At 39.8% G+C, this 27,975-nt stretch overlaps 2 protein-coding genes across 2 annotated transcripts; both read right to left on the reverse strand.

The window, feature by feature from the left end:
• Positions 1 to 471: 471 nt before the first annotated feature.
• Positions 472 to 936, reverse strand: LOC119720912 (prokineticin receptor 2-like). Its single transcript, XM_038190778.1, has one exon. The coding sequence runs from the start codon at positions 934 to 936 to the stop codon at positions 472 to 474; it is 465 nt and encodes a 154-aa protein (XP_038046706.1).
• Positions 937 to 15,909: 14,973 nt separating this feature from the next.
• On the reverse strand, positions 15,910 to 27,974 carry LOC119719988 (retinol dehydrogenase 8-like). Its single transcript, XM_038189478.1, has 5 exons — positions 27,735 to 27,974; positions 24,410 to 24,578; positions 23,195 to 23,380; positions 21,965 to 22,061; positions 15,910 to 19,213 (listed from the first exon to the last, which is right to left on the reverse strand). The coding sequence occupies exons 1-5, from the start codon at positions 27,828 to 27,830 to the stop codon at positions 18,886 to 18,888; spliced, it is 876 nt and encodes a 291-aa protein (XP_038045406.1). The 5' UTR covers positions 27,831 to 27,974; the 3' UTR covers positions 15,910 to 18,885.
• Position 27,975: the final 1 nt, after the last annotated feature.

A 27,975-nucleotide genomic window follows, 5' to 3' on the forward strand; every position in this document is an offset into this window, starting at 1 on the left:
CATTACTGCTTCCTAGAAAACGCTGTACATGTATTTTTTAATAGCCTACGCTTGAGCATGCACGATCCAATCTTGACCGGTGAGAATTGCATTGAATTAGCGTGCTCTCTTCATGCATAGGCCAACATATTGAAATATTGAAAACAAAGATACCAATATATTGGTATCTTTGTTTTCACTTCTTAACTTCGTCTTCTAAAGAACCTCGTGCATAAACAGCAGATTGCACTGTAGGTCTATTTACGATAGTCTGTAAAGGGCACTTTGCACTGGACGAACTTCAAGTTCAGCTAAACAACCACAAAAAGGGCATTTTGCCCCAGGCTGTGTGGGGCTAACGCCCCTTTAAATAGCGTGTGCACCGTGCGACAATGGCGCTTAAGCACCCTTCATTTATATTCACTTTTGCTTTTTACCGTTGAGAGTGTAGTCATGCATGAGTCTGGTAATCAAACGATATCTTTGCTTGACTTACCTGTCAATGGCAATCGCCAACAGCGAGTTGGTCGAGACGTAGAGGGAGGTTATCTTGAGATAGCCGACCGCCAAACACATGGCACTTCCGAAGGGCCAGTTTTGAAACAGGTAGAAGTAGAAGTTGAAAGGCGCGCAAATGACGGCCACCAGGAAGTCAGAGAGAGCCAGGTTTCCGATCAGCAGATTGGTGGTGGTGCGCATGCGTCGGAAGCGGTAAATGACGTAGCACAGGAGCAGATTGCCGATACCGCAGATGCTCATCATGAGGCAGTAAGTGATGCCTACCAGAATTTTAGCCGAGATGTGGACCTGAGGGAAGACCCCCAGCTCGGGGGACTCAAAGGTGTAATTGTAGTCATATCCATCATAGTCCTGAGGGTACATAGCCTGTAGTGGGTGCTGCAGAGTCACAGAGTGGTTGGCATCCATCCTTGGGAACGCGTAAATCTCGTAAGCCATGACGATGCCGGCAGCAATTGGGGCTTTAACAACCTGCACATGGAAAAGACACATGCCAACTGTAAGCCCCACATCCAATCAATCATGCATAATACCAAACAAAACACAAGCACTAAGGAACAAACCTATTTATTTGTACTTGTCCCTGTAAACCCACGCACACAACCAATTTTCCAGAGAATTAGCCTACAAGCAGACTCCCTTGGGCCTGCTCTCATTTATCATTGCAGGTCCGTAGACCATATATTTCTACGCGGTGCATATTTTAATACATCCCGTGGTAACAGAGACGGCACCACTTGCAATGTCGCAGCAGCTGTTTAGATTTAACTCTCATCACATTCATCACATTCATTGATACGCACGCTTTATAAGTGTGACTATAAAACTATGAACACAACATGAATTTGTGTTTGTTAAGTGTCGGATAAATCCCAGCTCTTTCCATCAGCTCATTTTTCCATAAATTATTTGATTCTTCATCATTGAATGAAGTAAATTGCCATCTCATTCCCATGTTCAAGTATGTCAGGACCAATCATACGGCTATTGAACAGACTAAACACATCTAGATATAAATTATGTTGACATCATTTTCAGTTGAATTATAAATGTTATTAATTAGGGAGCATGGACCGAAGGTCTCGGTCGGCTGTTTTTATCCGTAGTATTTTGGAGGCACGAAAACGGCTTAAACATTTTCGACACGATTAAGAGTTATACAAAACGGCAAAGAAAATCACCCAAATCCAAATAAATGAGATGAGTGGGAGGCGGAAGATATGGCAAACAATACCAAGCAATTACCAAAACAAAAATAGGTATTTTTCTTAACTGTTGACCACACATGGAGCAAAAATTCATAACGATATCAATGCGTCCCATCGTATTAATAGCAACTCACAAGTGAATAACATAGCCAGTCGGGCTACTGAAACAGACTCTTAACTAGCCCGCGGGCATTTTCACTAGCCCGCATGTTTTATTCTCATAAACAACATTGTGCATACATGTAAAACGTGTATCCTGAGGCAATTTTGTCATTGTGTTTTTATAAGCAGATCGTATAATTTAACCCTAAACAGTGAAAACGATGTTTCAAAACTTGCACCACAGTGCTTGATTACATTCCAGGTACATGTAGTTAAATGTATACTTTTACAGTGTCTGTCTGCTTTTCAATTTTATCTTTGTGAAGCGCCTTGAGTGTCTTTCAGGCAGACTTTGGCGCTATATAAATTGTCTGTATTATTATTATCATTTATTATTGATAAAATGAGACACAAATTGATACAGGTTTGTTTTCTGAATTTAACGATTTAAATCTTCCTGTCTTATCGTCTTTGCCGTAGCGCAATAATTTTTTGACTCGCCAGCCGGGCTACTTAAGGAATGGTTTGACTAGCCATCCGCTGTTTTGACTAGCATTTGGCAAGCGGGCTACCGCTTAAGTCGAACCCTGAGAACATGTCATTGGGCAATATGGCAAATAGTACGTGAGTTATTTAACCGGCTATTTTGTTCAAGCTATTTGGCTAACGTCGCGCAAGCAGTATCTTAGGCGTTACGGGTGTCTATGAGGCTATTGTTCTGTATTTTGTTATTCTAGTGACAATGAATACACAGAGGGTTTAATAATGTCTATCCACGCAATGCTTAATCATTGCCCTCTTACTCCGCCTTAACGTATAGGGTCTATAGTGTGTAGTTCGTCTTGCTATTTGCAACTAATGGGCTCCGTTAATCGCGGACTCGAGTTGGGGAAATGGAGACTCATTTATCACACGTCGGTTTCAAAATTGAAGAGAGTACACGTCTAAGGTTGCAGTGCTGGATTGGGCAAAGCCAAAAGAATACTGTAAAGGAATGTAAAAATTGAGCAGTTTGGCATTCAAAAAAACTCATGTTAACACTTGACCCGGAGCGCGGGCTCTATTTGGCCTTGCAGTTTTCCCGGGCAAAATAAACAAATTGTGGGGTTAAAATGACACTTTTGCCAAGGAATCTGGGTCAAACTGACCCGGAAAATGAGTCAGACGAACTGTCATTTTGACCCGGAAAAGTGTTCGTTTTGACCCTGAAAGGCGCCAAATATAACCCGGAGTCCGGGTCAATCTGGCAAGGGACGTTTTAGAGTGTAGGCTAAATGAACAAAGGTTGCGAAAGAAAAAACAACATTTCTGTTTCAAATTAACACTTTCCCCAAAAATTGTCTGGGGTAATAAACCCGGACAAATGATCAAGAGAAGTGTCATTTGACCCGAAAAAAATCTAAGGTTACATATACGACTCGCATTCCGGGTCAAATCTGACCAGGGAGTTTTCAGAGGGCATGTAGTTTCCATCGGCTTCGTTGGAAATTTTTCTCGAAGATGTTTTGTATTAAACGGTGAACACATCCGTACATAAGGATTCGCCTAAAAAAAACGCAAATAGGCCTTAATAAAACATATAAATACCTTCACCTAATAACACCACGTATTCGTAGATTTGATCCGTGGAGGATTTTCAGGAAGGGAAACCAAAGAAGTTTGAAATCTAAATCCTAAGAGAGATTTTTTGGAAGGGAATTTAAAAGACTTTTTTTGGAACTTTAATAATTGCTTAGTTTATTTCAAGGGAATAGAATTAATACACGGCACAGGGTAAAACATATACGTTTGAAAACTGACTCACCGACTGAGTACGTTACTGCCATGTACCAAAATAGTGCCTTAAGACGCTTCTTCAGCGTGTCTGGCTCACGTTGACGAAGATCAAAACGCAGTTGCAGATATCAGATAATTGAATGTATCACATAATTGGGCGTTTGCCGGAGCGTTTTTTTTTGTTCCACGGGCAGTTTGTCCTTTATCAATGGGCTTTTCACGTCGCTTTGGTAGATTGCTAGTTTTCCCCTATAAAACTGGGAGTGCAGTTTTGTTCAAAGTCCATTGAAAAACTATATTTTCGCCACAGTCCTGCAATTTCTGCACAGTTTTGCACCATTCTATTTCAGACGCAAATGCCAAGTGTTTACTGCACATAACAACTGCCTATACGCAGGATCCAGCGTGTATCGATTCCGCCGAAAACACTCTCTCTGTCCTTCGGCCCTCAGGTCTACCTGTTGTAACTGGCAACATATCTTTTGTCGATGGAAAGCAAAACGCCAAGCCGAGTGTCGAATAGCAGTGAAGCGTGCATTTAGCTGCAGGTGTCGCACTAGGCTCAAGTCACAAAGTCGTTTTTAATCTCATTCCGCCGCAGAGCAGTGTTTTTACTTCCGATAGGACGCTCGGCCTCCTGAAGCTGCTGACAATGTATCTGTCCAGTTTAAGAGTCAGAGCGCCAACCCCTATGCTGTCCACTGTGTTTGAAGACAAATAAGAAGATTGTAGATGGATAAGAAAACTATCTATTGCATCAAAAGCGAACCTGTAACAAAAATACTGCTGCGTGAGTCAACTTCATTTCCTTCTGCAAGAATAACAATCAAGCCCGCTTCGTTTACGACAGCGACGTGTGCGGAAGAACGTACGCTTGCGGAGACCATCACAAAACGATTAAGATGCCTCCCTACTACCCTTTGCATGCGGGCTGAAGAAAAAAAGCGGCAGAGGTAACGTCACTGCTTGTGCGAGTATAACCGTGACTAGAACTGTAATCGTAGGACGATAGCACACGCATATATATGAGCGCATGGGAGGGGGATCAAAATGCCGTCTGGCCTTGGTACGATCGTGCAGTACTGCTATTAGTCCGTGTCTGACTGGAGATCGTCACGGGCAGCCTATAGTGAGAGGTTGATTACTCAGATCTTCGAGTACCAGTGTCCAATCAGCGACTGGCTAAGCATTGTGCGAAGGTGCAAACCAGCAATTTCGTCGATGTCATACTCTGTCGCCAGCTGAGGTACTGCTGGAATCGACCAATCGATGTGTTTGCTAAATTGAAATTGCAAAACAAATTGAATCAAATCCTTGGGGGGGGGAGGGCTTGTCATCGCAGTCTATAGATAAAACAAGCCAGTTTAAAGATTCAAACATCAAATAGATAGGCCCTGTGGGTATGATTTCCACTACGCTTAATATCTACAGGCCTTTGGTAGCTCGTAAGTGCGGTATTCTGAATACTCTTGCACGTTGTGTGCGAAATTTAATGATAAGGTCAAGGCTAGATTTTACTGGCCACATCACCTGCTGCTCGGTTCATTTATCGCGAATTGTTACAAACGCTTCTTAAAGGTATTTTATCCCGCAAATCTCTTGACAAAGCTCAAATTATCTTTATTTTATTCTTACACTGATCAGCGATTAACCAAATGCGACTAAGTATACTTTATATGTATTGATTTCCTTTTAAATGTTTTAGTTGAGTAGCTGATCAAACACATGGTGGTCGACGAAGATCCGATGAAGTTGTCGGTTGTTTTTTTAGGCGTCTGCATCATTTCAAAAAAATAGCTTTTTATTCGGATGTAAATAGATTCGCCGTGCGAGTCGAATTGTTCTCGATACCTGCATTTTATATTTCCAATGGGAGGGGGCGGGGCGGAAACCGGTCCACCCTACAGAAACGGAGTTATCTTTGGTCCACCAGGAAGTATTTTGTAAATACCTAAACGTAGGCCTATAATATGTTCGTGCAATATCTCATACAAAAGGAAATAATTTCCGAATTGCTAGAAATATAACTATATGTATATCTATGACAGTGTGCAGTTGGGGACACTGTTTTGTTAAATGCAGCTAGACATGATTTCACGTGATTGATTCAAATCAATTCAATATCTGAAACGAAACATTCTGCAATCTAATTATGATGTCTGCCCCAACGATCTCGAGAAACAAGCTACAAAACATTTGGTTGAAGATTCCATATAACAATTACCGCAAAATAGACAAAGAGAAGCACGCCCTCTTCCGATTTCTGTACATGATTGGAATCTTACCCCCAAAAATCTTCTTTCTGTTTGTACCTCTCATTCAGTTCAAAACTGTAGGTATAAAAAGCTTTGTCCCTGACACATGCTGCATACTCCACCTGTGCGAAAGACAAAACATCTTTTGATTCCTTGCGTTGGAACTATGCCAGAAGAATCTCAACGCAGCCTATGCCCCGAAGATATCTTTCAAATTCATTGGTTCATTTTGCTGGGGTTTGCGGGCAAAACGATTACGTGAAGTGTGAGAAGAAAACAAGATTGGAGAAATAATTTATCTCTTTTAGAATTTGCGTTACAGAAATTGTTGATTTCGGGAATCCCTCCGGCAGATTTAATAAAAATGCACGCGAGCTCGGGAACGGCAGCCTGGCTTTGCCGCGGAACAACAGCACACTCGAGGCTACCTGCAGTGGCCAAAGTCGGCGATATCCCATTATATTTTTAAGTGGCAAGCCGGGCTTCGGGATATTTGTCGCGTGAAAAGGAAATGGGAGGGTGTCACTTGAATAAATATCCGAGCGAGTGTTTAGGACTGTCCCGAGGTGCAAGACGTTAACAGGACCTAGTGGAAAGCTCTGATCGGAGATTACTTTGTAAAGCCGAAAGCTAGCACAACGTAATGGGAAAAGAAATCCGCACCTGCAGAAGCCAGTTTGGACATGCTTTATACTCGAATATATTGGGTATTAAGGTTAGGTGTTTTCCTTTTTGTGTCGTTTTGTTCTGTCTGTGTTACTTTAAATATCATTTTAACTTCTGAATTTAGCTTTTTGCTCCGGATAAAATGGGATAAATGTTATTGACAGAACATAACAAGGCCATAAATCCCGGGTTACGGAATAGGCAGGAGGTCGTGGGTTCGAGTCCCACCCGAGTGATTTTTTCCAACTTTCACTCCGGAGGTAACACACTGATTATACAGTGTTTATACATCGGTGCACGGCAAACCTTATATTGATTTACATCACCAAAACGTTAAAATTCCATCTTATGAATAGAATACATGTAGATTTCTCACTTGTTTACGGGGGAAATCGGCCATAGAACTGTGTGGAAAATGTATTCATTTAAGAATTAGAAGATCACCTAACCTAAGCCAATCTTAAATAAAAGTTTAAATTTAAAATTAACAATGCAAACTTCAAAGTATGGACGTTGATTGAGCATAATTTGAAGTGTATTCATGCATTTACACCGACTCCTAATATGAATAGCGCCACCTTTTGTCATATCTAAATTATTTTCGGCGAATATACGTTTCGGGAATTTCCTATATCCAGTGGCGGCGCGAGATTCTAAAATTGGGGGTGGGGGCAACTGGGGGAGACAAGGAAAATGCGTTTGGGGGCAGTCAAAATAAAAAAAATAAGCTTGTGTACGCGCGCGCTCCCGAAATAAGCCACTAAAGCAACTTAGAAGACATGTTTCAAACCGCAGAATGGTGTATAACAATGCAATAACAAATGTACAAAGACTTTTGCTGCACACCATCAACGGCTGTATAAATACATGTGTGGCGTGTTTTGTCTCAAGCACCATTATTAATAATGCTTACATTCCCCCAACATGGGTCCACATTTTATGAATCTTAACAGCAAAGAAAGTAAACATAATTAATCTATTTGTTTAAAAAGTGTTGGGACAAAACTGACAAGGGGGAAAACTTGAAGGGGGGGGGGGCAAGGACAAAGCTTGGGGGATGCCCCCATGCCCTCCCCCTCCCCCCCCCCCCCCATAGCGACGCTACTGAACGACGGAGACACAAGTTAAGCCATTTGGTCGAAGTTAGATTTGTCGTTGTATAATACAAGAAACAAGTGGAAGAAAACAGGTTAAAGGGTAGAACAGGTTAACGAAACAAACCATATCGGAAAATAACGGCAGATGTATTTGTCGACATAAGTTGAAACGTGCAGAGGTGCATTGACAGCTAACGGTGTCAATCACGCTGACCATTGCATTGACCAGTGTCGCATTCTGTCCCAAGCAGTACAGGAAAGTTCACCTTGTATATGTTCCCACCCAGGATTATGTGGCTCACCCAGGATTTGTGGGGGGGGGGGGTAAAAAAAATTTGCCCAAAACTTTTTGCCGCAGGGGCGTACTATTTTGACGTTGGTGGCGCCACTTACACCCCTATTATACTTCTCGAAAATAGGCCACATACATATCACCTAGGTCAAATCGTGCGACTTAAATAAAAAAATTACCAAAACAAAAATAAAACATTGACAACCTGGGAGGGGGGGGGCTGAAGACCCCGAGGGCCCCCCCCCCCCCCTGTGCGCCACTGGGTGAAACTCAGCACACGCGCAGTTTGCTTAGTGTATTTCCATTGATGAGAATTCTATGGTAACACCCGTCCGAAGTATTCAAGTTGGAATAATGGTATAATTAGGTGATTACACCATAAAATGATTCCGAGCTGGCAAATTGTAAGTACCGTATAGGGCAAAGCCATAACTCAAACAAGTGAATTTCAATCATTTACTCCACCTAGTTCTATCAAAAACCTCTAAAAACATGTTTAAACAAATTTGATTTACAATGCACACACAGACTTACCTTACATATCTACTTTGGACACTGTTTTGTATTCGTGTAGTTAAGTTAAAAAAAAAAAAAAAAGATTGACATGTTAATTTTCTTATTAGAGGGACTTGATCAACCAGGATACTCTGCTCAACTTTGTGCAATTGATTTAACCAAAGCCTTTGATCGTGTCGATCACAGTAAAGTTATTGAAAAGCTTTTAAGCCGTGGTGTCAGAAGGTCCATTGTTTTCACTTTCTACAGCTTCTCACCGAGCGTACACAATATACCAAACTCAATGGCCATATTTCCTCAACCCGACACATTGATTGTGGTGTACCTCAATACAAATTTAGGACCCATCCTTTTCTTGTTCTAGTCAATGATGCCTCGGTAGATTGCTGTTGACAGTGCAAATGTTGATGATCTGTTGGTGATAGAGTTAAATATGGGGAACCATCCAAACTGCAGTCACACCTCGATAATCTTTCTGTTTGGTGTCAACAAAATGATGTGTTACCTAAACCTATCAAATGTGAACATATGAATATAAGTTTTCTGAAACGACCAGTTTTTTCACTGGAATCTGTTAATTTAAACAATGTCTCACATATGAAATTGCTTGGTATCACGGTACAAAGTGACCTCAAGTGGTTTATGCATGATAATGATATAGTCTCTAGAGCTGCTCGTAGGTTATATACCCTGTGCATCCTCAAAAAGGCCAAGATTCCTCAACCTGACACTTTGGCGGTTTTTAAATGTTAGACCCTTTCTAGACTACGCAAGGGAAGTCTGGCATACCTCAATAACCATGAAGTGCAGAAGCGGGTTTGCCGCAATATTCTGGGCCATGAATATGTTAATTATGATGTTGCCATCGAGAGGTTAAATATCACCACGCTAGATACCACGCGCCAAAGCCTCCTGTATAAATTTGGAAAATCTCACGTCTTCAACAAAACTCTGACAGCCAAGAAAACAATGTCATTTACCTCTTGTTTTCCAACCAGTCGAGTCCCTCAACGAAATGTGTCAAAACGGAATCTATTTGTCGGCCACCTTACGCGTGCTGCATATTCAAGCCTGTACCTTTAGCTATACATGCGGTGTTCAAGACGGATGGATGCAAATGACCGATGCTGCGATACTAGCTTACGAAAACAGGCCCTGAGGTTCAGGCCTAGAAAAATTGCTTTCTACTAAACTAACAAACATGTTGCTTTTCTTCGCACCACTGAGAAGAATGACGACATATAGATGCGCTTACTTGGCAAGTTGGTGTGACTGAATCCCGGTCTTTTCATATATGATAGCGAATCAATATCTTATTCATGGGAGACCAATGCAAAACAGGAGCACATGAGGGCTCAGTTTCGACGGGAGGCTTGTAAATCCTTTTGAACGGTATCGGATAATATACCAATAAGGTGCCCGATCGGGTTTCACTGCGTTGTTATTGATTGTGACAGAATTAGGTCTCTGTTCTAAATCAGCTCTCAATTCCATCTTAAAGCAATTTTTTGGTGTAGTATTCTTGAATTTCAAAGGGAATTATTACGATATCCTACCTCTTAGTAGTAGTAACATTTATTTCAATGATGTCATTCATTACAATTATGTACAAACATGTATACGTTAGAAAAAGTCACTAGTATAATATTTGATAGATATGTACACAGTGATTAATTATAAAGTGTGAAATTAAATGACAACATTTAGGTATAAGGTTAAGCAGAACGCTTTTGTGCCCTTACCTATGGACAAACATACGACCAAAGGACAAACAAAACAATACGTGAGACAGACAGGACAAGCGCGAGACAAGGCCTAAATATTAATACACAAAATAATGGAATTACAATTTTTGAATATGATTCGAGAAAATGAGATTTAAAATTTTTGACAAAGACACATAGTGAAAGTAACGATTTAAGAGAATCATCTAAACTATTCCAGTACAAAGTGCCTCGGTGAATAACACTATTTTTTGACATTGACGTTCTGTTAAATTGGACAAAACAAATTTCCCCTAGCACTACTTCGAGTATTATATACATGAACGTTAGATGCTAAGGTAAAACAAGAATTAAAACATGACGGAAGTAAATTATGCATACATTTATACATTAGTTTTCCTAGATTAAGGTAACATAAGTCATTACATTGTAATATATTTAATTTAGCAAATAATGGAGCAGAATGATCACGATAGCCAGCATTCGAAATTATACGAACTGCTCGTTTCTGTAAAGTAAGTAATTTGTTACACTTAGATGGCGAACTACCCCAGGTCAAGATTGAGTAATTTAAGTATGGTAAAACAAATGACTTATACAATGTTTATAAAATCTTACTCGGAAGGTAATATTTCAAACGGTTCATTATTCCAATGTTCTTTGAAATTGTTGTTGCTACTTCATCAATATGATTTTTCCAAGTGAGATTTTCATCAATAGTTACACCCAGGAATGTAGTTATCTTAACCTGATTAAGCTTTGAGTTATTCAAAATCAGAGGAACAGGTTGTGTGTACTTAAACTGATTGGCACAAAAAAATCATATAATTTGACTTGACGACATTAATACATAATTTATTTGCGAGAAGCCATGTACTGATTTTTCAAGTTCCACATTTAGGTTACTAATTGCTTCATCTACATTATCGTAAGTATACAACAAACTTGTATCATCTGCAAATAAACAAAATGTTACAGTGTCTGAAGTATTACATATATCATTAATATAAAGAAGAAATAGTAAAGGACCCAAAACGGAACCCTGAGGTACCCCACACGTAATGAATCGGCTAGTTGAAGTTACAGAGTGAAATGACACATACTGCTTTCTGTTACACAAATAACTTTTCAGTAGGTCCAAAGCTGTTCCCCGCATTCCGTAATGTTCTAATTTACTCATAAGAATATCGTGATTTACAGTATCAAAAGCTTTAGATAATTCCAAAAAAATACCTATGGAGAAGTTATTTTGATCAAATGCATTACATAATTTACTAATTACATACGATATCGCTAATTCAGTTGAACGATTTTGTCTAAAACCAAATTGAGACTCGAAGAGAATATTATTTTTAGTGATAAAAGATACTAATCGTTTCTTGACTTGTTATAAACGTGTCATATTAATTTCAAGAAAAGAAATATGCCATATTTATTTCAAGAAAAGAAATGTGCCATGTTCATTTCAAGAAAAGAAATGTGCCATATTCATTTCAAGAAAATAAACGTGCCATATTCAATTCAATAAATTAACAGCGAATGTAGTTTGGCGTTGTGAGAAGAATTCGTCATTCCCTTGACATTTCCGGACTCATGTTAACGATAACAAATCACGTTTTCGCACCGTGGGACTAAGTATAATCCGAAGGTTCTTGACTTGGGTTGTACAAGCCTTGGGTTGTGTCGATTTGGGCGTCTGTTTGCCTTGCCATTTGGAGTTGAAGTTCAATGGCGTCTGCAGGCTGCAGCAATATGGTAGTGTCGTTTGAGAAATCTAATTAGTCGGAGTGGATGTCTCTTCCAAAGATTCAAACGAGCTTAACTATCGTTGCTCTTAGCCCAGTTGCGATCGCATGCGTAAATGGGACGAGGGGTGAGTGATGTTATACAATTTACTGATTAGGCACCTGCTCAAGCTAAATTGATTCAAAACAGGCAGACAGTTAATTACATTGGGCAAATCAGTCGGGAAAAAGGAAGATGTTTTTAACACACTGATCACGTGGCAAACACAATTGGCATTTGTTTTTACACGGCTGGGTAAAATGGTACCATTCCGGCCAAAAATCACAAAACAAAAGAAAAAAATGAACTAGAAATTATTTTCAAACTCTAAGTGATCGGGCCAAAAACTGTTTCAGAGGACGTTGCCCAGTTGTGAATATTTTATGTTAGAACAGAAAACTAAAATTATGCAACTCAGTCTTTAGTTTCCAGAAAAATAATAATTTCAACAAATGCATCTTTTAGGGCATGATTAAATTCATAACATTTCACGTGCACATTCGTACACTTTTTGTCCGTTTGAAAGACGTCAGCAGTAAAAAATAAACGTGCAAGCTGAATGCTGATTTACTTCAGAGATGTGGATGATCATCATGAGGGGAAAAGAACTTCTGAAAATAATGAAATTACAGTGCGCGATCGTGCACACAAAATTGTTCAACGCTCAAGCTCGCAAATCCTTTGGGATTCTTACAAAAAGATGTGGAACACAATAACTATATAAAATAAATCCGCACCAAGAAAAGTGATTATTTCACATCAGCCATTAGAGGAAAACAAAAACAATTTGTCTATGCTATGAAAATAAAGCTAAAGCAGGTTCTTCCGAAGAAACCAAAAAGTGTTCCAAATGCCATCCTTCCCCCATATGGGAAAAATATTGACGATCCTTCTGACATTGCTGATACATTAATGAAATTATTCAAATTAACCATTTTTTTCTTCAATCGGAAAACGTATGGCTGGTAAATAAAGGCCCTCCGTGCGAGCCCGAAAAAGACGACAATAATACGCCCTTATCTATGAATCGCTCGATGATGAATGCATATAGTACCTAATATTACAGAAGAGCTCACTCAAAAGCAAATGTCATCAATGTCAGTTGGGAAAACAACAGGTTCGGATTGCATAAGTGTTAAATTGATTAAAATATCTTCTCTGTATATAGTACCAAATGTTTAACTAATTACTTTAACCTTTCCATAAGATGCGAGAGATACCCCCAACGACTGGAATAACGCTTTGGTAACACCACTTTACAAGGGCGGAGACTAATGCAGTACAAGTAATTATCGCCCTATCTCTACACTGCCAATTGTCTCTAAGATTTTAGAAAGATGGGTGCATTCAGCGGTATATACATACCTTGAAGAAAACAATCTGATTCCTAGTTTCCAGTTGGGATATAGACCTGTGCACTCAACTAATGGACCCTAAATGATTTAACAAACAAGTGTTTCCAGGCTACGGAGCATGGAGAAGTTACAGTCAGTGTGTTTATAGATCTCAGTGAAGCATTTGATTATGTTGATCATGCAATCCTGCATGATAGATTTATAACGCTTAATATTTCAACTTCCTTAATCAATTGGTTTACGTCATACCTAAGTGGATGTAGTCAGTATGCAAATATTGAGGGCAATATATCAACGATCCTGCCACTAAACGTTGGTGTTCCGCAGGGGTCGATCGTAGGTCCACTTTTATTCATTTTGTCTGCACCTGTGATCAACCGTCTTGTATCCCCCAAACTGTAATTTGTTTATGAATGCAGATGACTCCAATTGTGCAGTTTTAACGAAATAGAAAGGAATTTGAATACACCTCTTGATAGAATTCACAATCGGTGCATACGACACACCCTTGCCCTAAATGCCAACACAACTAAATGCATGCTTATTAGTTCAAGGCAGAACATTTCCAACACATAATTGAACGTGTATATAGTTCAAGGCAGAACATTTCCAACGCATAATTGAATGTGTACATTGCTGATAATCTTATTGTTAAAGCAAAGTGTGTAAATGCTTGGGGTAATGTTGAATAAAACCTTGTTCTCCAGTCACTTTTCAAAGATACGAAATGTGGATACTTCTATAATGAGCAAAGTGGGTGTTGGCACTATCTTTTGACTGTTTTACATGCCAATTTGCTGACTAGATCAGACTTGCGTGGGACTATTCAAGGAGTTTAATATCGGGTTTGCCTTTCACCAACTTAATTTTACAAACACCGTTTACTCACAGCTATCCGTATGGGAGAAAATTACGTCGGTGAAGAACATCACCTAATATTTATTTGCATTCCCTCGATGCAAAATGTCATCATCCGAAAATATTCAGTGACTTCACGTTTAAATGTTTGATGAGAGCGCAGTGTACTCAGGTGTCTGTAACTAGATTCAAATAGTATCACGTTGCCGACGTGCTTTGAAAACCGTCATGGATAGGCATTGTCCATGTAAATGCCACGTATCACAGATACATTTTAAAACCCTCATTATTGGCGCCTGAATCTCTACATGGTTTCGAATGAATAATAATATGAAAGAAAAGGGCTTTTTTGACAGCAACTTGTTTTTCTTTGCTGATATAGTAAACAATTTCATATCTATTAAACAGTAGTAATCATCAAACTTTGGGTTGTATTATTTTCTTCCATCGACTCATAGTGTTGTTTGAGTATCTCGAGCAATGAATTGCAAAGGCTGCACCAAACAGTTTACGTTTTTGTCTCCATGATCAATCTGTTACCAGAACGTCAAAACAACCTCAAGTTGTCTAAAATCATTGGCATTTCATACTCAAAAAGTGACAAACAAAGAAAAAAGTCAGATCGTGTTTCAGTTCTGTCAACCTTTACAGCCTAGACTCGTCCTTGGTCGTTTTCATTGTCATTTTCATGGCAATGAAAAGTAATGAACCTGCTGCAATCTTCTAACTGACTGTATTAACGTGAGATATAAAAAAATGGTTGCGGGAATAACGATTGGTCCTGGTAGGCTCTTTCTCAAAGGCAAAATGAAATTGATACAGAAACAAACAAGTAAGGACACACAAGCAGCAAATCTTTGCAGGAAAACACAGAGGAGCGATTAAACAGGGGAAGGACGAAAGGAGTGTGGTGGAGGGTAGGGTACAAAGGGGGTATTTTACAATAATTGTAAATCTAAGTGAAATACATTTACGGAATATTGTGGTTCAGACTTTACAGTCGATCTCATCATCCAGGCCCGATTACCCAATGGGCACAATAGGCACTTTGCCTAGGGCCTACGAAAAATTCGAGGGCCTACGAAACTATCTCAGTGTGCCATAACACACATGGGCCTACACACACAACACCCACGCGCACAGAAAAGTTTTAAAAGGTTATAGGGTCTCTCTCTCTGAATTTTCGATCTCACCAAATGACGCTGTGCAGCATGTAGACATGCATACAGGCCCTACGTATACAATGTACATGTATAGGTTGTCGTTCTGAGGCACGGTGCCACCCATAGGCGTCGATCGGGGGGGGGGGGGGGAGGAGAGGGGGGGGACATGTCGTTTTCCCCAACTAGTCTCGTCCTTGAATAAATAATTGTAGCCTACATTTGATGCTGTAGCTTAGAAAAGCTGATTCAATGACTCCAAACGCTTTAATGTTTAAAAGGGGATTTTGTTTCTAAAACCTTGCTAGTAGTTATAAATTGCCTCAGATCGCACCACAGAGCATCTAGAATCCATGTTTTGTCGGGGACCATAAGTGGGCCCCGAACCCTACGCCGTTTATGCTTCACACTCGAATTAGGCCTAGTTCTCATCAGGATGTACATGTTTTATACCCCCTCCCCCAACCCCCACCCCCACTTTTGAGAAGCGATTGATACCCTGGTGCCAACATGTCTTACAGCCAGGACTGGGCCGGTCATCACCAGTCATATCACATTTTAGCAAAGTAGAAGTGAACGTTAACAAAAAGAATTACCAGTACCAGAATTGCCTTTGACACACCTCAGTTTAATAGCCAATTGATTTGACTTGAGATTTATGAACCTGCGGTGGAATGACTTGTGATTTGCTCAGGGGGCTCAATTCAATTCAATCGACATTTTGTCTGCAATCTTCAATATACCCGTACAAAATGAGTTCATAATAAAGTCCAATAATGTAATATTAAAGTGACAGGGAAAAAAGAAGTAACAAATTAATAATTAGATTCACATTAATTAAGGTTATTAAACTGGACAAATAAAGAAGATAGAGTAATGTTGAAGAAGACAAGGCATTGACTATTTGTCCCATATTCATCAGTCTGAGGAAAACATGTCATCAAACCCATCCCGTCTAGAGTCTTGCAGAGAGGTCTGGAGAGAAGGATACCAAATTGGGAAGTCATTATTTTAAAAGGAATCGCATATTGTTAGAGCTGAGATTCCCGTGAGATCGACCGAGGAACTTGTAATTTACATGTGATTATTAAACTTATACGGGGACTTAACTACAAATACATGTTGACCCGTCGGACCAACAAGTGAAAACCATGCCATTTATTCTATCTAAAGACGAAGACACGGTTATTTTGGGATCTAACATTTAAAAGGATTCTACATTGTGAGAGCCAAGCTTCCACTTGTGATTAACTATGTTTGGCTTGACTAAACTCCAATGTTTCTGTTTTGGACAAAAAAAGTACGTTATCAACCAGGTATATCGGAATCAAGTCAAATCTCAAGGGAATGAATGACACTTTCGAAATACCGCAGTGAATAGGCTGCTTCAAGGATACTACGGACGCTAATAGAAGGGTTGGGTATTATTTCACTTTTTTTAACTTTTTAATGTTCTTCCCCCTTCAAAATATGTAGTAACCTACTAGAAACGACAATCGAGCATTAAAACAAATATAAAAGTTTAACCCCCTGTACAAGCCGCCAAAAAGGTTTGGCTAGCGCCCTCTATGGCTAGTTGAACTGACATGTTCCCTGACTTACAATGTACTTAAGAAAGGCAAATTGTAAGGTACTAAAAACATTTGTGCCACTCAGGAGATCAGCTGTTCATAGTTTGTGGACATAGTTGGCGGGTTTAAGTCATTAAAAGCAATATATCTTGCAGTTCAATGATTACTTAAACAAGTTAAGTTCCTTTTCACTGGCCATTTCTTGCAACATGATTGTGAAAAAGTTGTTTTTGGTCCATAGTTGGTTGATTGTTTTTCCACTCACTTTCCCTGAGCATGTGACTGCCTTCCTAATTTGAAACTTGTATACTCGGACCTTTTCTTTGTTTGTCTGGAGCTATTATCAATAGTAACGAAACGTGAACACCTCCTTTTTATTGTAATATCACCACTCGGTTCAGGGGGATTAAGTTCCAACGTCATGATTGTTAATTAAGTTTACAGTTTGTGACCTCCACTTTGCCAATGTTGAAATCTGCCTTGCAGTAAACTTCATGGATATTTTGTTTTGTAATTAATATGCGGTGGGTAAAAATATTGGTATTAATTATATTTAGTGCTTCATCAGCCCAAGTCAACTTGGTCAAAGCTACATGTACTAACTGTTGATCTTATTGAGCGAAGATAGCCAGGTTCCTTCTGAGAATACTCTGGTGTAACAATTTTACAATACCAGAAGTAATGTGCAGTGGAATTCTGCACAGGATGAATTCAAGGATAAACTATAAGGCATGGGAGTACCATTCGTATCATCAGACCAGGTTGATAAGTATATAAGTGTATGGAAGACTAGGCCCTGGACTAGGCAAATCTGAAGCTATATTTGGGTAACAAAAGCAGATGCCAGGATGGATGATTTTCAACAGAGCCGACCATGGACATCTCTTAAATAAGTAGTACAATGCATTCAGCATGAATCATACCCGCAATGACTTTTGAGTGAATAGAAATATACTATTCTCTGCTTTTGCCTTTCAATTCAGCATATACATGTAAATTTATCTGACATAACTTGTTTAACACTTGGACTAATACTAGCCAAGTTACGTGTAAGCTTTGAAAACGGGAAAAATTCAACAAATCACAAACAATTAAAAGTGCCATCCTCCTCTTTTGGCAATTTTCAACGGTCCATTTAATTTCAGGAACATGTTTTTCAACTGTTTTGTTTTTTCATTATTGTTTTGGTGTATGCTGAAAACATATTTTCCCCCAGGAAAAACAAAAATAAGTAGACCTGTTGGTATATATAACTGCATTCCGCATACAAAGCTGTATGGACATGAGTTTTAAACCAAAGATTTTTTCTTTTTGAAAGTAAGAATTTGTATTGGCAATGGTTAAAGTTGTAATGACATATGATAAAATACACTTCAGAGGTGAAACAAAAGGATTTATTAAACAAAAAATAAGGAAAGTTTTTTTATTTCCTCTATTTTACTAACTTATTTCAAGGCTAGACCAGTGTGGGAGAAAATAGTCTGGAGCCAAACAATAGTTACATACACTTTTTGCACAAAGAGTCGGGGCGCCATACAATATTTTCAAAATGACACTTTGAGGGCCATGTACAGAGGGGTTAACGGTCTCAAATAATTTGTTAAGTATTTTTCCCTTGATTCCCATGGGTCACTACATATTTTGAGGGGGGCAGCTAAAAAAAGTATGGGCTAATACCCACCCCTACTAATAGCCTCGTTGTTGCTTTTCTATACAAGAGTTTTGGGTTTATTGATAGGGTCGTGATGGATTTCTTAGCTTAACAAAAGTATTCCAGTTTCTTCTGTGGCCTAATTACGCAAGTTTATTTCTACACCTGGCGATGTTGAGTTCGACTTAACTGAGTTTCCAGTTCGAAATTTCAAGTAAGCGTGGGCATGTTCATACATGATTAGCTATTCGTCTGACGGGAATACGTTCTTACTTCCAGCTAACAGGATTTTCAAATTAAACGGTTTTGACTTATCGAAATTTCACTGTAAGTCCGTCGTTTTACTAAGACAAAAACACCATTATGTGAACTTATTGTTTAAAGGAATGATACAAGCCTCCCGCCACGTTTCCGGTGGGATCGATCAGCTGGTCGGCCATTCTCTTAGCGATCAAAGAGCCTGTGGGGTACCGGACATATGGGTCCTCGCTCAGTATGATCCGCTCCACCAGCTCGGCCACTTCCTCGGGCTGCTGGTAGGCCTGAATGATGGGCTGCATGTCCCGCTGCCAGTAATCCAAGAAGACCTCCTGGGAGGGGCTGTCCCACTTGCCGCAAATGTACTCGGGCTTGAAGGCCGGGTCCATGATTATAGCGAAAGACGGGTTGTAGACAGGACCGGGAACGAGGACGCTGAGTCTGCAGGTAGAACGAAACAAATATTGGCGTTGTGTTAATTTGGCAGAGCTAAGTGCACCGGGATGGCGCTATGGTCAGGACGCATGTTTTTTTTTCTGCAGACTAGTAAGGTAATTGACATTAAAAGAAGCATGCGTGAAACGTATCACGTGATTTAACGTATATATAACTTCGTACAGTCTAGATTCTCGGCGGTTTTTCTCTTCACTGGTTTATGGTATTAACTTGTAATCTTCAACATATATCGACCCTCACCCGAGTGGTTCATATTAGTCTGACGTCATGATGACGCCATTGGTTGTCAAATTACAAGCGCTTGTCTGTGAAAACTATTTACCGACTTATTTTACTTATCACTCGAACAAAACTCAATCATATTCACACTCTGTTATCAGACAGTGATAAACATTGTTTTATCGTGAACGTGAGCTTGCTTGACCTTTACATCCAGGTCTACAGGACTGTCAAAATTAGGTGAATTTAAAATACACACCACAAGCGATTTAAGGGCAAAATTTGACAAAATAGTTTGAGCTATAACTTTTGAACTAAATCGAGTATCGTGTTCGTTTTTCTTGAGGTTGTTGACGGTACCTTGAGCATTACTTAATCCGGGGCACAATATAGCTTGACCTTAACTTCCGGTGTTACCGGAAGTGCAATAAAAATTGAATATAACTCGAAAGCGGAAGCATTTTACTATAGACAAATAAACTATGGAAGTGTTAGGTTTGGAATGCCAGACACAAAAAAAAAAACCAGCATGATGACGTCATCATCTGAAAGGGCGCCCTCGAGCGGTACATCAAATAAAGTTCGCGTTTTTTAAATCACAAAACCGTCCGTTTAACTTTTACTAAATCGCCGCTTGGTTTTCTTTGATTAACCACCGATGACTTTACAAGGTTTAAAAATCACGAAGTGGGTTGTTTTAGGGAGAATTAAAAAAAAAAACTATCACTGTTTTTTTATTTTATTTCATGATATCATTTGATCCCTTTCTTATGACTATGTTCGTAGCCCGAATAATGATATCCGTTACAATGTAGACCTTTGGATTCATACTGTTGTGACGTCATCAAACTGGAAGTTGGGTGTTATTAAAACATACACTTATATTTTCCATATTTTCATATGTTTACTTCATAATGAACATGTATCCTCTCCGAACTACATCAGTATGCATTTCCCCTTTTTTGACTGATGACGTCATCAAACCAGAAACAACTTGTACGTGTAGATTAAATGTATACTGAAATTTATCATGCCATAAAAGATGCATTTTTTTAAACAAAAAAATTGATTGTACTTTGAAAGGTTAAATGTTGTGATCCTTTGTTCTGACAAAAAATATTCATAACATAACTGGGCAATGTTTAATGGAATTGTTGTCTGCCCGACCACTCTGCGTTTGTAACTCGACAAACGCGAACCTCTAGTATTATATTCGTATTTGGAAAACAACAATTGGGCATATTGTATTTTCTAATGTATTATAATTATACCCCCTGACTTTGATATTCTAATGAAAATCTTTCGAACAAGAAAGAAACATACAATTAACAAGACAAAGATATCCCCAATCTAATATGAATGTTTCTTCAGCGGTACAGGTGAGTGAGTCTTTCTATGGAAACGTAATGCACATGCATTTCGCTGGGTGCCTAAATGTGTATCCGTCGGAAATCATAAAAGTCAAGTCTCACATGTCGAGGCAAATGATAAGCACGAAAGACAGATCCGTACTAGTAAAATATCCAGGGCACCCGACATACAAAGCAGGACTGTCTAGTGAAGTTGGCACCAAGTCTAGGGGAAGTTAAAGGGAATGTACAACATTTGCTTTTGCTTCAATTTCAAAAATAAATGCATTTGGAGGATTAGTATGTTATAGCAAACATTGTTAAATGACTTGTTTCACGTTTTGGGCTTGTAGATGCTGGAAAAACCAAGAAAATCATACATTTTCCCTGACCCCACTGAAGATGAAACGGAGAATTTATAGACTTTGGGGAATTGTAAGTTCAGAGAATCAGTCTAACAGGCTTGTACCCCTTCACATGTGTGTAATCAATTGCAAATATATTTTGCAGGTTTTTGCAGCAAAGAGTTTGCAAGCAGTTTTTGGAGAAAAAAAAACCAGTTTTCTCCAACGCTGGTCGGCCGACCAGCGCTGGAAAAATACATTTTTTTCTTGAAAATGTTAGCACACCAGGAGCCACGATTTTACAGGATGCGTTAAACTGTCATTCCCTGACAATCCAGTAAGGTATTTTGAGATAATTTGATCATTTCGTTTTGAGATGTTTGCAAATGTTGTAACTTCCCTTTCAAGTCCGAGAGCTGTTCCGTTACGAACTGATCAAGCGTGCGCATTATGGTCACTGACTACACGTGTTTGCAGAAAAAAACCCAATAAATGCGTCTAGGACACGCAGACCCGTACCCGTGTTCCAACCCTCCCCCCCCCTCCCCTTTGGCTACGGTTAAGTGAATAGGCGTAACCTGACTAGTTGAATGAGCCATTTCGTTCTTTATCACGTCGTGTGCTAAAGGCACGACTATTTGTATACGCCTGTTGATTGGTCTCAATCTAGAGTTCAAGAGGCGGGTCTTGCATATTTTGGGGGTGAATATTAATATGCCTGCATATCACATATACAACATATATTCCGTGTCCACGTTAACTGGGGTACGATACAACAGTACGGCTTTTAGGAATAGACTTGGCATTCCGATGACAACACTTACTTGATGTTGTAGACTTGCCGTAGGATCGGCGACAGATTTTCGGAAAGACCCTGCAAAGCAAACTTCGAGGCAGAGTAGAAGCCATGAAAGGGATATCCTGAAACCAATCAGATAAGTTGTGATTAGTTCTAAGCATCATGGGGAAAAAAAGGGTTTTATTTTTTTTTGCATTGCTCGTATATAAAACGCCTTGAGATTTTTGTTATTTTAATAATAAATACCTTTGATTACTGGACTTTTGCATGAGCCCACCTTCTAAATTTGTTTTCAACGCCCCTTCTGGATGAATGGGGGGAACCAGTTTTTCATGTTTTACTTTTCGCTCGCCCCCCCCCCCCCCCCCCCCCCCACATCCCCAGATCGTATATAACGGCGTAAGAACGCCGTAACGAAAAAAAATATGTGTTTTGGGGGAAATCAGCCTCGGACGAGACTGGTGCATGTCCAACTACATGTATTTGGAAAGACTGACTTCTTCTTGTGACAGCGACTTATATACCAGATGTTTCTGTTGACACAATCGACTGATGCAGTACTAATTAAATGGGTATCGGATGGTTGTTGCATGTGCCAGTCTATTTTCTGGAGTTTCCTGTTTTCAATACCATATAGGTTTTGGGACTTTCATACACAATAGTCCCAATTGTTCGCACTAGGACAGTATTATGATAGTTTTCACTGAAGTAGATTGATTTGGTCGGTGGGAAAAGGCATGTGAGGGAATGTTTGTTTCGGATAAATCACTTCCTAGATGACCGCTGTGTGTTAGACAAGATACAAGAGTAAGGCTTGAGGTTTACACTTTCAGAAAATATTTGTTTTATGTAAAACAACGTTCTTTTTTTTCAAATCAGTAGCGGATCGCCCCTCCCCCCCCCCCCCGGGGTCGGGAGCTGAGAACAAAACTGCGATATTAGTAAAACAACGACAGAAATACTTTTAAAAATCGACTCCAAGTTCCTAACCTTATTCCCAAATTACCTAGGAATGGAGGAGGGGACATGCCCTAGACACCCTTTGCAGGGGCACCTCTTCGCTCAAATATCATCCCCTTCTGTTCCATGCGCTTCCTAAAAGTTAGACACCCCCCCCCCACCACCACCACCACCACCACCACCCCGGCAGCATTTGCCAGAGGACGAATACATTATTGTACTGTCCGAAATACGTCAGAGAAAATTCCGAACATGAATTATTTACAAATCAACTAGGCAGAGTCGGCCTTTGTACCTTCTATGCCCTCCCCGCTCGTAGTATTGATGATGCGGCCCGATTTCTGCTTCTTCATGACGGGCAGTACGGCTTGCATGACCCGTGTGGGACCCCACACGTTGGTATCCATCATAGTCTTAGCCGCGTCGAGGGGCTCATCTCCCATGAAGTAGTCGTCAAATACAGAGAAGCCGGCATTGTTAACTAAGAGGGTTCAAAGGAACGAGGTTGAATGAAACTGGGTGTGCCACACAAGAGGCCTCATTCGAAATAACTTTCAAATGAAACTTCAAACGAAACAAAATAAAAGAATTAAACCAAGTTGTGGCATAATAATTTCAGTTTCGCATAGTCTGCGGCTTGGCTAAAATGTTAGACTTCTTCCCGCCCCAGGACAAGGAACCAGTTTAGTCGCAGCTTTTGATGACAGGGTACCAGATGCCCAGAATAATGAAAGAATACGCTTCATTTACATTTACATTAATGCATACAAGTTCAAATTTGCCAGGTTAAATCGAGTTTGGGACGTTATAAAACGTAGGCTTACATCATCCGCAGCACCCGCGAGACTCAATACAGACGGGGGAAATAAGAAACGTATTATGTGCAAAAAAACCTAATAAACAATATACTCTAGATACCTTTACAAGAGAAAGTGGAACGACACGTTTGAAAGGTATACTCAATGCACTGTGTAGGCCTATCAAGTAGTTGTGTAAAATTAAACACAACAGAACATTTTCAATACACATTAGTTCAAGGCCCGAGCAAAAGTGTAGATATCTTTTCCACGCCACGAGTGAGAAATTTGACGTGCGAATATCCACAGGTGTGATGTGGCATTCATTTTTGTGTTTCTCCTTGAGAAACGTGTATTTATTATTTTTGCTCAAACTAGAGAGGGCCAGCCTTGTGTCTTATTCGTATTTACTTCACTGATTGATTGACTGACTCATTGAATGCCTGTCGCTGCTTGTTTCATTTACTCCATACGAGTGGCAACAGTGCAATGTTCATTTCAAATGTGTTATTGCTATATTCTACAAACTTCTTACCCATTCTGATCAATGGAACATATATGTATTTTTTTGTATTTGATTTGTTACTAGATGTATCTATATTTATCCAGATTTATCTTATTGAACATTCATTGTCTTGTGTACTTTACACTCTGTCCGCAAACATCACAGGAGTTAATTGAGTTAAACAATTGAGTTAAACGATTGCACTTACAGACAACATCGATTCTGCCGTTGTCTCGCACAATCTCGTCAACTAACGACGTGATGGTGTCGTTTTTTGTGACATCAAGCTCCCGGATAAATAGCGTTTTTTCGAGGGTTTCCCCGGCGGCTGTTTCAAGTTGTCCCTTCTTCGCCAGATTTCGCATGGTTGCATAAACCTAGTAGGATAATTCAATCAGTTTTTAATTTTGGTTTTCCCTCTGTCGGTTGCAATATGGGACCACGTTTAGTTAATGAGCAATACTACATTTTATTTTTAGATACTTACACTCGATAATAATTCTGTCCTTGAAAGTAGAGTGGTTCCAACATAATGGTACACCAACAATAATTTGTTTTCCAAAAGGGTGTAGACAAAGCCGACCAAGATGAGCATGTTTTGATAAAATGTGTTTAAAAAAATGTGAAAGTGTAGTTATTAAATGTCACTTCTTGAGTAGCCTTTCACCAACGCCATCGTGGCTTAACTTGCCCGCATTGAAAGCGGCGAACGCTAAGCGACTGGAGATGGAGACCACACATGCGAGTGGCGAAGCCACGAGGGCCTTTTGCAACTTGTCGAGAAATTCTTATGTTTTTCTTTATAATCTCGATTTTTGCTACCCCAACAGGGTAGCAAAATTCCAACCAATCATCAGCCTTTTCGTGCGTGCGTGGCTTCCACCCGGACGCGGACGCGTCGACGCGTCACGTCGGATGCTTGCACAGAATTTAAAAACAAAAAATGCGAGTCTAGTTTTCCACGAGATCGTGACTGCGTAATTGTTATTACATTATCTTATTTTAACTTTACTTATAAAGGTATTTCAACAAATTATTTGAGGGTATGAACTTATTTTTCATCTGAACTTACAGTTATTTGCTCTTACGGTTTCCTTACTCACCCTTCTTTTAAAAATGGAAGCGACTAGGCAAAATCCGCGTTGTGATTGGTTAACCTTCAGCACGCTTCTTATTTGCATAAAAACTATGAATAATTCAACAAAATCAAGTTGCAAAAGGCCTCGTGGCTTTGCCACTCGTGCGTGCTGACCTAATCTTTGCTCCTGTCGCTTCGGGTCTTCGCAACTCCGCCGCTCTAAGCCACGAAGGCCTGGGCGAAAGGCTACTTCTTGAGCGGAGCATCCCCCCCCCCCCCCCCCAAAAAAAGATTTATTGGACAATGCAGGTTTCACGTACAAGACCAAAATGATGATGATACATTATAAGGAATCATTCATGATAGCGGATATTTACAAAACGGTCGTTGAAATCTCACTAAGAACAAGGAACTGGTTAGGCCCCTTGGAGGCCCCTTTTATTACTAATAGCACATGATTATTCGCTCGGATCGTCTGTACAAGTCATTTGCCTTGCAACCATCTTTGGGGTGTGTTCTTTTGTTCAACAGGGTCAATGAGTAAATGTCTTGTGCATTCGTTGTTAATGATTGGTTAACATAGCAAGACAAACATCAAACAAGCTGTTGAATGCAATCGGTCTATAGAGATTAGTGTTCCTATTAAAACATTTTCTTTGAGTAGCGCAACCAGTCCATAATAGCATGGACTGTTCACCTTACAGTCAGTCAGGGGTGTGACTAGGGATGAGGGATGACACTTGCCCACATCCCATCATTTCTCCACGAACAAAATGTCGCTCTGTCGGCAATTATGGTTTGTCCTTTGGCGGCTATGTGCCACAACGCAGTGGCGTAGCCAGGAATTTTTCAGTGGGGGAGGGGGGGGGGGCGCTGGGGGGGGCTGGAACATTTCATGGGGGGCGTCATGTAGATCAATGAATTTTTTTTTAAAACTCAAAATCTCAGTGGGGGCGACTTGGGGGCGACAAGGTTTCATGGGGGATGTCGCCCCCCACGCCCCCCCCCCCCCCCCCCCCCCCCGTGGCTACGCCACTGCCACAACGAAATACGATATCATTCTTGACCGGTTTGATCAGCGCACCCACAAGAAATATTGTCCATAATAAATTTGTGTCTGGGTGCCTTCCAATTACATTAGAGATAATGTAAAACATTTGCTTTTGCTGTAATTTTCAGAAATTTTCAGGGTTTTTTCTTGCAAATGACAGCACACCAGTTTCCATGATTTCACAGGATGCTTGAGACAATCATTCACTTACAATCAAGTAAGCTATTTCATAACATTTGATAGTTTCCTTTTATTACATGCCTGCAAATGTTGTGTATTACCCTTTCAACTCCTATCTTAATGCACAAAGTTATTCTGATTGCCTTTGTGCAATCACGGGTGAGGTTAACTGTTAGTCTATTCCAGTCAGCCTGATAATAATGTGTGTACATCCATTGAGCAAGTGTACATGACCTTACGTTTGATCTATAAATATAGGGCCTGTACTACCCCTTGTTCAAATATACGTTTTCGAGGTTTAGCACCACTTCAAGGCGTACCAGAAATTTAGGTTGTGGTCTAAGGTTGCAGGCCAAGTACATTTCTGAGAACAAATCTCCTCCCGTAATAAATGTTAGAGTAGGGAAGTGATTTCATTCCGGTTGATATCACGGTGCTGGCGCTTTATTTCCTACGGCGAAATGAAACGATTAGTAGCTATAGAGTAAAGAGCACTGGTGCAAGTGGAGTCACGACTAGCACCCAAACAGATTTTAGAGAGTCAAAATGTTGAGCCCAGAAAGTGGTACTCGCAAGAATAACACAAAAACGGCCAGTTTTTAAAGAATGGTTGTGTGGAGCTTAATATTCAACTTCTTAATTGTTTTTAAAAGGTGTTTTGTAGCGCAATTGTGAGTATTCCAGGACGTAGTATCCCATTTTTATTATATGTCTGGGCTAGGAATTATTTTTAAGTCTGACAAATTATTGACGACCCCACAAATGCTCATATGGTTTACTCTCCATTATATTTGTTCTACCGTTTTAGTTATCTTGGGATTTTTTTTTGTAGAGGCTCTGGCTGTCTGTCAAACCCGTGCCCCTCAGGCGTTTGGTTGTACGACATATACTTGGAGGGTGCAAAATATTCTGAGTATATGAAAGTTAACGGCAGCCATGCTTTTTAGCTAGTTGATATATTAACACGAGGAAAATTAAAAGTCATGCATCTCAGGGTTGATTGCAGTTTTAAATTCATTCATGTACTTAGAACAACCATACTTTTTGAAAAAAATGAAATATTTTTTTGGTAAATTTACGCGCTTTATATTAAGGTTATTTTCTTTCCGGTTGTTTCACCTCACATTTCTAGTACTGCTCTAAGGATAGTCCAAAAAAAAATGTATCTCACAAAAAGTAGGCAATATCTGTGAGAACGGAGTATGGGAATTAAGGAAATCTCACCTTGAAATCATGTTTGGATTTTGTAGCCAGATGCACAGCAGTTGCAAGCCCCATTCCTGTCGAGCAACCTGTTATGAGTACAACACTCGGTGCCATGTTCCCCTCGTATCTATAGGCTAGGAAGCTTGTCTAAAAGAGCAGACTCGGAAAATGTTGGGGTAAATCAAACTCTCCTACAATACACCATGCACAATGATCGTGAAAGACAAGCTGATTATTTTTGTCAGTATCAAGTGCATTG

This window comes from Patiria miniata, unplaced genomic scaffold (genome assembly GCF_015706575.1).
Source record: "Patiria miniata isolate m_02_andy unplaced genomic scaffold, ASM1570657v1 HiC_scaffold_9, whole genome shotgun sequence".
NCBI classification, from domain to species: Eukaryota; Metazoa; Echinodermata; class Asteroidea; order Valvatida; family Asterinidae; genus Patiria; species Patiria miniata.